At 34.5% G+C, this 12,626-nt stretch overlaps 1 protein-coding gene across 8 annotated transcripts in view; it reads left to right on the forward strand.

Annotated features, from left to right (window-relative positions):
• The window catches only part of PCDH11X (protocadherin 11 X-linked), a gene marked incomplete at both ends in the record, with an annotated part of 706,845 nt that overhangs the window by 368,166 nt on the left and 326,053 nt on the right, over nt 1–12,626 (forward strand). For 3 of the 8 annotated variants that reach the window (XM_082680816.1, XM_082680819.1, XM_082680820.1), the window contains one exon: nt 11,402–11,431. The exons of 4 other annotated variants lie outside the window; for them this stretch is intronic. In XM_082680816.1, coding sequence (XP_082536942.1) covers nt 11,402–11,431 — 30 coding nt within the window. Of the gene's footprint in view, nt 1–11,386; nt 11,432–12,626 lie in introns of all 8 variants that reach the window. One more of the 8 variants, XM_082680818.1, reaches the window with a different exon arrangement.

Consider the following 12,626-nt stretch of genomic DNA (forward strand, 5'->3'; position numbering starts at 1 on the left):
TCTATCTTGGCAATCACTGTATCCTAGTAACTAGCCTGGTGAATGAGTGAATGAAGAAGTTAGAGGTGATGGAGGAAACAAAAATTCATTCTAGGTTGCATTTTCTGAGCACTGTCACACTGGGTAGTCCTTCTTACCTTGAAGGGCAACTAGATTGTGAATTCTTGGTCTTTTCTCCACAAATAAGATGCTCTCTTTACATATGATGCATCTGACTTAACCAGATGGAAACTGAACAAAGAATTAAAATGGTTGAATTGGAAAATTGGTCAATTATACAAGTTAGTAGTTTGCCTAGATTATAGAAAATGAACTAATACTAGAGGCTCCAGATTATGCAGCTGGCCATGTTACTTGCATATGTAAAAACATTGAATATTCTAACTGTTAATATTATTATTATTATTATATATATTTTTTTGCGGTATGCGGGCCTCTCACTGTTGTGGCCTCTTGTGTTGCGGAGCACAGGCTCCAGACGCGCAGGCTCAGCAGCCATGGCTCACAGGCCCAGCCGCTCCGCGTCATGTGGGATCTTCCTGGACCAGGGCATGAACCCGTGTCCCCTGCATCGGCAGGCGGACTCTAAACCACTGCGCCACCAGGGAAGCCCTGTAACAGTAATTTTTGAGGGAAAATTAACTTAGAGAAATCCAGTAGGTAAATACAAATGTAACTGCCTAACGTTAAAATCAATGCAAATGACTACTTTATAGAAGCACATCTGAATGTACTTTCTCTAGCATAGAAAATCATTAGTTAGGAAATAAAGTACTATAGGGGATATATAATATTTATTTGGAATTATTCATACATATTTGAAACATTATTCATCATCTAATTTATTTATTGCTAGATATTGTGGCACATCGAACATTAACTTCTAGTAGTATAATATTTATTTTTTATGCATTTCTACCTAAGACATACAACAGGCTTGAGTGAAAAGAATATTTCCTTCCTGATTCATGCAATTTTGGCACATAGTATAAATTTCTGTACCTCAGTTTCCACACATGTAACATTAGCATAATTGTATTTATATGATGAACTATTCTAAGGATTAATTCAGATAATGTATATTAAATAGCTAAGAGAAAGTCTGATTCATAGGACTCTTAAAAACAGTAGATGTCCGGGCTTCCCTGGGGGCGCAGTGGTTGAGAGTCCGCTTGACGATGCAGGGGACGCGGGTTCGTGCCCGGTCCTGGAGGTTCCCACATGCCGCGGAGCGGCTGGGACCGTGAGCCATGGCCGCTGAGCCTGCACGTCCGTGAGCCTAAAAAAAAAAAAAAAAAAGTAGTAGATGTCCAAAATAGTTGGGAGAAGGTAGGAGAGCTATGAATTGTTATTGTTATCTCCATTTTACATATCAATAAACAGATTCAGAGAGCTCAAAGGACTTGCTCAGGGTCACACAGCTCTTTGCTCCCTTGTGGTATGATAGTATTTTATTCATCTGCTCATTAAAACACTTAAAATGTAATACTGTAATTATCTATTTCTACCTCTGGCTTCCCTATTAAACTGTGAGATCCTTTTGGGCAAGGGCCTTATCCCATTCATTTTTCTATAATTTAGAAAATTTATACATAGTACCAAATAGTCTTCTGCTAAATGTTTCACAAATGAGTGAGTGATCTGGAGCTGGAACGTATGTCACATTATTCAAAACCGGATATTCTATTTCTCTTGTACCATATGCTTACTTATAATCATCCCAGTCCTCCAAAAACTTACATATTAGATGAAATATAGTGATTTGCATTCAGTAATCTTTCAATGCATTTTCGGTTTGATAATCATAAAACAGAACAACCTATTTTCTATCCTAGTGTATTGTTTTCCTGAAATGGGAGTATATCCCCTTCGCTCATTGTATTTTTAACTAGGACTGCCATAACAAATTACCAAAATATTTGGTTAAAACAACAGAAATTTATTCTCCCACAATTCTGCAGGCTAAAATTCTGAAATCAAGGTGTCCTCTGAAAGCCCTAGGGAAGAATCTTTCCTTGTTTCTTCCAGCCTCTGTGGGCACCTGGCAATCTTTGACATTCATTAGCTTGTAGCTGCATCCCTCTAGTCTCTGCCCCACCATCACTTGGCCGCTTTCTTTCTGTCTGTGTGTCCTCTTCTTACAAGGGCACCAGTCTTTGGATTTAGGACATCCTGAAATCCAGGATGATTTCATCTCAAGATCCTTAACTAACTAACATCTACAAAAGCCCTTTTTACAAATAAGATCAAATTTTGAGTTTGGAATGGACATGAATTGTTGGAGGACACTATTCTATCCACTAAAGCTATTATGCTTCATTTGAGTTGATAGTATTAAGACAAGCTTAATGAAATCTTACAAACCTAAAAGCAATGAATTCAACTGGGGAAAAAAATGAAGGGCTTTGAGTTTCAGTTTTTTCAGATGATTTGAAATAAAGTTGAAAATTCTACAGAAAATGCACTAAAAGTGGAAATTCAGTATGGAATTGCTAGAGGAGTTTGAAATAGGGGAGAATATATCCGTAATCAGCTAAGAGCTCAAGAAAACTATGGTGATCCCAGAAGAGAATGTTTTTCCCACCTAGGAAATAAGCAAGAAATGATAATGGGTATCAGACAATTATAATAACTTAGTCTGCTGTAAGCTAGGTAATATTAGATTAAAACTAAAGCTGAAGGATACATTAAAATGAATGCAACTATATCTTAGGTTCAAGTCACAATCAGGAAGTCATATGCTTAACTAGTACCTATGTGAGACCACTATATGAGAATTTAACGTTCACTTGAATCGATGCTAATGAACTAATGACACTGTTTTAAAATACCCTTTTGTTATCTCAGGGTTTGATATAAAGACAGGCACATAGGTCACTTTTAAATTTTTATTTCTTATCATAGATCTAGTTAGTCATGCTTTCATCTAATATAAAAACCAGGCATTCACAGAATTAAGCAGTCTGGTAGCTACTGCACATTAAAACAATGATTTCCTTTTAACTAATGAGAAAGATCATTTGTATTCTGATGTTTATTCTTATAATCACTTTATTACTTTGATGTTCATTTTGTAAACATCTACAAGCTTTAATAGATGCAATGCAACAATCTCAGTTTTACATTTCACGAGAATGACGTGTTAAGATGATCTGTAATTTAAAGTGATATCAGAGACAATTGCATATGTCTTTAGCAGCAAACAGAGGTATATTTATGCAAAATTCAAACAATTAAAAATGAAACACTGTTCTGACTGACATGCAATATTTTAAGAAAGCAGACCTGTCTGTCACATTGATTTTGTTATTGTCACAGTATAAGAATGTTTCAGGGCAAGAGTAGGGTTTTGAATAAACCAGAAAGATTATGTGAGAACAAGTGTAATAGTATTCTAACTTAATCCTGCCTTCTCATAAGAAACTGTGATTTTCGTATCATCCATAATATTCCGCTTCTATGTCACTTTGAGAACATTTTACTCTTGTTTAGCTTTGTTAGATCAATTCTAGTATCAATCTTGAATAAAGCATTGGTTTCTTTCCCCCCTTAGTTTGACTCTCATTCTGGTACTCTATATAATCTCTGCATGTTCCAAATCCAAGATTCAGCACCCATGAAAAAATTATTTCAACTGGATTTAATCAGTACTGTCAATCCCTTTCTCCCATATTCAGCAAATGCAATGTCATTGTCCCATGATATCCTATGTGTTCTTCCAACTGTTTTATCAGACTTTTAACAGTGATATACTATAAAGTAGGTGGATTTGAATAAATAATTTGACAAACATTTTTAAAAGTTTCATTCACTTTAGCAGAGGGAATTTCCTTAATATATTTCAAATTATATGTAAATTAATATCAAGAAATATATAACTTTTCAACCCTCTCAACGGATGGGTTTGGCAATCTGTTCAATGGTATCTTAGTAACAGGGAATAGTACATTAAGCTCACATAATAGAATAGTTTATGCTACAGTTTTATTGATCTAATTAAAATAATTTTGGATGCCAGTGTATAGTTTAAAAAATATTTAGATAGGAATTTAATTCTAAGTATTCTAATATTTAATTCTAATTTAGACAGTCTTTAATTCTAAAGTTAAAAATAAATTACCTTGAGAGCAAGAATGTGAAGAAATTGGAACCCTTGTACACTACTGATGGGAGTGTAAAATAGTGCAGCTGCATTGGCAAACAGCCTGGCATTTCCTCAAAAGATTTAACATAATGTTACCCTATGACCCAGCCATTCCACTCATAGATATATACCCAAGAGAAAAGAAAACACATGTCCATGCAAAAACTTCTGTATGATGTTTATATTAGCATTATTCATAATACCCAAAAAGTGTAAATAACCCAAATTCCCATCAATTGATGAATGTTTAAACAAAATGTGGTATATCTACACAATGAAATATTATTTGGACATAAAAAAGGAATGACTTACTGAAACATGATGCAACATGGTTGAAACTTGAAGACATTATTATAAGTGAAAGAAGCCAGCCACAAAAGACCACATATTATATGATTTTATTCATAAGTCCAGAACAGAGAAATATACAATAAAAAAACAGAAAGTAGGTTAGTGGTTGTCTAAAACTTGGGAGAAGTGAGAGGTTAGGGGGTGATAGTTAAGGAGTATGGGGTTTCTTTTGTTTTGTTTTGTTTTATGTGTTTTTTTTTAAATATTGGGGTATAGTTGATTTACAATGTTGTGCTTTAGGGTTTCTTTTCGAGGTGATGAAAATGTTATAAAATTGAATATGGTGATGATTACAGATACCTGTGAATATACAAAAAAAACATTGAATTTATACTTTAAATGGATTAATTCTATGGTATATAAGGTATATTAATAAAGATGTTAAAATAAAACACCAGTAATAAGAGCTAACATATATACACTATTCAAAGTGCCAACTACTGTTTGATGCCCCTAGTTTACTGATTTAACCCTTGTAACAAATACTCTGGAGTAGGAACTCATATTTCTCTATTCTACAGATGATGAAACTAAGGCAAAATGACAAGAAGAAACATGTCTGGAGTCACATAGGTAATAAGTGTTAGAGACAAGAGTTGAATCCAGTCAATATAGCTCCAAAATTTGTGCTTTTCAGTAAGATTCATAATCAATTATTACAATCTAGCTCTAATTATCTATGTAATTAAATAATAGAGGAATATCTTGTTATTTGATTCAGTCTATAAATATTTATTGTAGGTCTCCTTAGTACCAGGCACTTTTTTAGGCATTGAGAATATAGCAGAATTCCAAACTCCAAAATGACAAAATGCCTGCTGCCACGGAGCTTACATTCTAGAACTTTAGAATCCAGAAGATCTGGATTGAAACCTCAGCTCTATACCTTACAAGTAGAGTGATTAAGTAAATTTCTTCATCTCTTTGATCCACATTTTCCTCTTTGTAAAATGGAAATGATAATTTTCTCACATCAAAGTGTCACTATAACAATTAAGTTAGATGATATTTGTCACTATAACAATTAAGTGAGATAATATTTGTAAAGCACTTACTAAAATGCTTCATACTCAATAAATGAAAGGTGATGATAGCAGTGGCAGTGATAGTTGTAGTAATAGTATTCCTGTCATTGTCACAATCATCACCTTCATCATCATTAAATGTAGCTAATGCCTTGGATTCAGTGTAGGAGGAAGACATAGCCTTCTAAAGTTTTGCTTGAATAAGTTCACATAGCTACTTGTGAACCCAGGACTGAAACCTGAATCTTCTGATTTCAAATTTCATATTCTCTTTACTGATGTATTGAAACTATGTATACAATTTTTATACCAGTCTCAAATTTAGAAAAAAGAGAATAAGACAATAAAAATCCATAGATACATTCCCTTGTGTTCTTTTCAAATGGTGATTTACATTTTAGAGAGGAAATAGATAGTAAACAAACATGTTGAGAAGAACATTTAGGCTTACTATTATTATTAGATTCACCAGTATCTTTCCTTTAAAGCCAACAACACTCTAAGTTGCTAACTGAATAAAGTTCTGAAATACAATGTCACATGTACCAGCCTACTAAAAAAATAAACTAGGCTGTGATAATTATATGGAGATTTAAGCCAAGTAAAAAATACACTTCAAGTTCTGATATTTTTAAAGCGTAGATTAGGGGGAGGGGTTGGATATTCCACATGGTATAGTATTAGAAACCTGACTCCATAGGCTTCTAATTTTTTATAAACACACATGCACACACTGCGATAAAAAACCTTCTTCCCCAGTTTTTTCCATCTGTTAGACAAATATTTATTTAGTTGTGTACACAGTCATAACTATTTTCATTTGACCATGCCATTCAGAAAAGTTACCACCACAACCCTGCTGGTGTCATTGAAAGTGTGTTTTGTTAAATCTTGACCACTACTGGACATCTCAAGTTGCTATTACACCTGATCCAGCTGACAAAAATTTAGTGATGGTTGAATGGACCTAGAGATTATCATACTAAGTAAAGTAAGCCAGACAGAGAAAGACAAATATCATATGATATTGCTTATATGTAGAATATAAAAAATAAATGATACAAACTTACAAACTTACATACAAAGCTTACATACAAACTTACATACAAAACAGAAATAGACCCACAGACATAGAAAACAAACATGGTTACCAAAGGAGAAAGGTGGGGGGGGACAAATTAGGAGTTTGGGATTAACATATACACATTGCTATATATAAAATAGAAAACCTACAAGGACCTACTGTATAGCACAGGGAATTATACTCAATATTTTATAATAACCTGTAAGCAAAAGAATCTGAAAAAAAATAGATATATATGTATGTATGACTGAATCACTTTGCTGTTTTCCAGAAACTAACATTGTAAATCAACTATACTTCAATTAAAAAAAGAAATTTAGTGATGGTTGATGCTTTATTGAGTGATAATCATAATCAGCTTTTAAAATAAAGCTGTGCTTATCAAGTGCATTTTCTCCTGTACACATTCTGTTCTATTTCTTTCCTAATCAGCAGGCAGAGTAGTGAGTTAGGATAAGCTCTGGTGTCTTTGTCCTCTAATAAGTTTCTTCCTCTTTCTGTTACCTGTGTTTAGAGATGTGGCTGCCTTGACTTCTGACTCTAGTCTTGTTCCCTCTACTCTGTCATTAGGCTTAATGATCAGAAATTCCTAATAGTTGTGTTCAAGAGGACAGCTGCTCTATAAGCAGCAGCAATACATGAAGGCAGAATGAAGGTAACAGCTGTACTGTACACAAGTCAGAAAAGGAAAAGAGAAGTAGTAAACTTGGAGATGGGTAAAAGAAGGAGTTAGGATTTTTCAGAGACTGCACAGAGGCAATATTCTTTTGGGTTAGAAATCTCTTCTTGTGTTGACCCCACCCTTTGTCCTTGTTGTGTTCATTCTGAATGCACAGATCAAAAACAGACAAAGCTGAAACACAAAAGCACATAGATATTGAGAAATACCAAAATCATTTGATCTTATTTCTTCCAATTATACCAATACAGCTACAGCCTCAGTGTCTACTTGAATAACTCTTCACTGTGGTGACTTATCTGCCACCATACTCTACTGTGCTAATGCTGTATGATACAGAAGAGAGCTGACTAAAATTTGAGGATGCTCTCCTAGTTGGATCATCCCCTTGGTATTAACAGACTTTACTTCTCTTGTATGCTATATCTTGGCCCTCTTTTTCATTAGAGTCAATCAGCTCTATCACTCTAGAAAATTAGATATAATAGGAGAAATATTCATTTATTGGCAGTTGGAGTTAGAATTTATTCACTCCTAGAGGTTAATAAGAACGTATGAAAACTACATGACTAATGTATACTATAGAAAATTCTGAGCCCATAACATTCAGACTGGTGAACATTTCTCCCTACCTTACTATATATAATTTAGTTTGAAGAGTGATTTTGTTGATATAATTTTGGCCTCTTGGGAGTCATTTTTAAAATAAGGGGATAAAAATCCATGTCTCCGTTAAAATAGAAATTGCTTTTCAGCATGATTTTTCCCCTTCCAGAATTGATTTTTTTTAAATGTTTCTATCATCAAATCTGGTATCAATTTGCCAACCTACTCACATGCCTGCCAATATATTTCTGTGCTTTCTTTTAATTCTAATGCTTGTCTAGTTGTCATGAGATAGGGCCCACTTATGGTGACAGATTGTGTTCTGTCTGTGTGGTGTAGAAAATGCAAAGACTATCATTTTAATATTTCCCACTTGATCTATTTTAAACTTTCTCAATAGAAATTCTCAAACAAGGACAAAAGGAGCACAGCATAGGCAATGCTCTTAATTAAAATATATAATTTAGGGAAATAAACACATTCTGGAGTTGTCTTTTTTCACTGCAATGGTAAAGAGGTGCTCTCAATACGTTGACTAGCCTTAAATATTTTCATTACTTTTTCAATAATTCACTAATTTACCAAGATAGATATAATTAATATTTTCACATCTTCACTTGTCTTGCTGAGGATTTTGCATTGCTCAGTAATAAGTGGTAAAACATCTAACTAAAATCTACTGTTTTCTTGACAGTAAATTCTAATGGAGGGAATATAAAAAGATCTATCGTGGTTCTATAAAATAAAGAATGGTAATTTTTAATATTATATTCTTAAATATGGGTAAAGTTTTGAGGGTTTTTTGTCCATGATATTATTTCTGTTGGAAAGTTAAAATTTTTAACCTGTTATTTAAGAATTATCATTCATGATAGAGAGAGATGTAAATACCAATTGTTTAAAGATATTAAAATCCAAGGACACTTTCTTGAAAGAGATTATTCAAGGCATTATCCTCAGGCTATGCCTTCACAGACAAATAGAATTCTATCACTGAGCCACTGATGGCTGAATTTGATCAACACATAAGGACAATAAGAATATCTTAGGCTAAAAATAACTACCCAAAGTGGAAAGAAAAAAACACACTTTGATTTCCTTAGATAATAGATTTGTGCCCATGTCTGGATACCTTCCTCAAAAGTCAATTTTGGAAACTCACGTTATATTAAAATGACAGGAAAAAAACTATACCCTTTTTGGTCTGAGAATAAGTCATTGAATAACAAAATACAGAGCCTTTGTTTTGTTTCAAGGCAAATTATGCTCAGAGACTGAGATTATCTTTGCCAATATTTTATTTAACACAGGTCTACTGTGGGAATTATAATTTCACAAGCCAATAACATACAAGATAATGTCCTTTAATAAGCCAATAAAGAAATAACATACTCCAAACCAATGATTGATTAATTACACTATTGTTCCAGGCAAAGGGCACGATGAAAGGAATAAAGTCCAAATTTAGTTGTGGTGTACCTTTCTGTTGCAGGAAGGGGGACCCCTTCCAGGGCCTAGAGTGGGCTTTTGTCTAACACTCGCAAATGAATTGTCCAAGGAGACACATGTACTGACAAAGCAAAAGGCTGTATTGGAAATGGGCACCCAGGCAGAGAGCAACAGGGTAAAGGAACCCAGAAGAACTGCTCTGCTACATGGCCTGTGGTCTCAGGTTTTATGGTAATGGGATTAGTTTCCGGGTTATCTCTGGACAATCATCTTGCATGGCCCATATTTGATCTAACTAAGTGTCTTCCCTGGTGGCATTCACCTCTCTCAGCCAAGATGGATTCCAGCATGAGGGTTTCTGGGAGGTGGACAGGACATGTCGTCTCCTCCCTCCTTCTTTTAGCCCCTCCCAAATTCTTCCAGGTTAGTTTTACAAGACATACTATGGGTTGGCATGTCCTCCTTCCTTTGGCCCCTCCCAAATATTCCTGGTTAGTTTTTGGTGGCAGCACCACATTCTTCATTGAGACCTCCTGTTGCAAGACAACTCAGGCAAGAGGTTATCATCATGCCTGGTCAAGGTTTCAGTCAATGACTCCCTAACATTTTTATGAGCTGGTTCTCGAGAGAGAGAGCTTAGTCAACTGAGAGCTAATGTCCAGCTGCCAGCGCAAAGATGAAAGTCTCTTGTTGTAGAGCACATGGCTAGGAAATGAAGGCATTGAGGCTGGCAAGCATGATAATCTCCTTCCCTGGGGCTGCTTCATGGTTTTCACCACTGCTGAGCAGAGATCCACCTTCCTAGGCAGGAGCCAATACCCCAAAGTCTTCAGAGAGCTATTTAGATCAGCAAAGAGTCATCTTGCCCAGACCAAACACTCTCAGATGGTCCTCACACACTCTGGGTATTTATACTCTAATGTCCCCTTGCCATAGCTGCTTCTTCATGTGTTCTTATTGATAAGACCCTGGTGGTGCCCCTCAGCAGTTGAGCTACTACTGAGTGCTTGTCAGCAACCGCAGATGTTGATGATGACATCCTGACACAACAACTTCAATACTTTTATTGAAACAACTTTACTTATAAAAACAACTGTATTCTTAGATCAAAACAATTTTTGTCATGAACAAATAGATCTGAAATCATATCAAACCACTAAACAACAGCATTCATCCTCTTACTACATTTGTATCTCTCTTTGTATATACCCTTATTTCAAATTCACCTCTATCTCCTCCCCAATTTTCTCTGATGCTCAGAGAAACTTTTGCATAACTGTAGCAATGACATGGAACTGAGGTAAATTTTGAGGAGAAAGGACTTGGGAGCATCGTTAACTAGAAATGTTAGACATGTGATCCTTTTATCATGTGATGTATTCATCCTCTACAAAGGAGAATGAATCCAAGCGACAAATGGCCTAAATGCTTCTGGAGTTTTCAAAATCAATTTACCCCATTTCCTGAGGTTGAATGGGGGAAAAAAGAAGTCTTAAATAAAAATGAACAAAATGATTTTACCAAGATGGCTGCAAAAATTATTTAGTTGAACAGAATTGAATTAGGTGCTCCTAAGACCCACAAAAATTAATATTTAGAGAGAGTATCCAAAGCTGTATAGATATTTATGTTTACTCCTAATTCATGAATCTCCAACTAAACTAGTTTTTTTTTTTAAGAAATGTGTTCATGCTTGAGATAAAGACTCATCCATTTAAAAATGGATGGAAAATAAATAAGGGAATATCTAATTGGAAATATGTCTTTTCTTGGCCAATGCCTATGTGAGCTAAGGATTTAATGACTTTTTGATGACCATTGAAGATTTTTATATGGCTCTACATATTGCTGTATGAGATTTACAATGTTATATCCCTTTCCTGAAACCACTGAAGAATGCAACAGATGAAAATAGTTTCATTAGAAAAACAAAATTGTGTATTATTGCACTTGGAATTTTGGCATGTTTTTTAAAAAATATATTTGCAATAACAAATTGGAGCTGATTTTTGTTTTGTTTTGTTTTCCTTTGCTTCCTTTGCCTCCACTTTATCCTAAATCAGCAGAAATCCGAGGGAAAAAAGGCAGGAAAGGTAAGATTGTAAATTTCAAAGAAAATTGATTTCAAAATACGTTGTGATTTTTTTCTTGCATTTCTGAAGCCACAGTAGCTACTAAGTGGAGTTAAAACTGTAAGTATTTAAGATGACATATGTTGTAGTTCTGCCTCAAAAGAGCTTCAAGCTGAGCTGTCTCTACATTTTGTATCACTTACACAGTCCTGGAAGCAATTTTCAAGTCTTATTTTATTTTATTTTTCATCAACACTTTCTTTTCCCACTGTGCCAAAACAACATACTGCTGACAGCATCACTTCGTGAATATTCTGGTAATACAGTTATTTTATGATAAATTTTAGCAATAAAAGGGACCATTTTGGTGTCAATTTACAATTTAACAGTGACAGCAAAAGTTAGTGAATATGAAGCATGATGATGTCTGATAAGGTCACAGAGAAAAATAGCATAAACTAAACATGGTTAATCAGTAAATTGATGTTCTCTGAGAAATTGGGCTTTAGAATGTCATCTTTCAATGCAAAAATTTTTTTCTAATTGAAATATAGTTGATGTACAATATTATGTTACTTTCAGGTGTATTACATAGTGATTTGACATTTGCATACATTATGAAATGATTACCACCATGATAAGTCTAGTAACCATCTGTAACCATATAAAGTTATCACAATATTATCGACCGTATCCTTTATGCTGTATATTACATCAGCATGACTTATTTATTTTAAAACTGGAGGTTTCTACCTCTTAATCCCCTTCACCTTTTTCAACCACTTTCCTCCCCTCTGCCAACTGCCTTTTTGTTCTCTGAAGTCTGTTTTTGATTTTTAGATTACACATGAGATCATACAGTTGTTGTCTTTCTCTGTCTGATTTATTTAACTTAGCAAATATCCTCTTGATTCATCCATGTTGTCACAAATGGCATGACCTTTTTTTAATGGCTGAGTAATATTCCATTATTATTTCATAATATTTGATGGACTCTTATTTGGCTTCCATATCTTGGCTATTGTAAATAATGCTGCAATGAGCATTGGGATGTATATATCTTTATGAAATAGTGTTTTAGTGTTTTTGTGCTGGATCATATGGCAGTTCTATTTTTAATTTTGTGAGGAAACTCCATACTGTTTTCCACAGTGGCTGTACCAATTACATTCCCACCAACAGTGCACAAGGGTTCCCTTTTCTGTACATCCTCACC

Source organism: Grampus griseus (genome assembly GCF_964374135.1).
Source record: "Grampus griseus genome assembly, chromosome: X".
Lineage (NCBI taxonomy): Eukaryota > Metazoa > Chordata > Mammalia > Artiodactyla > Delphinidae > Grampus > Grampus griseus.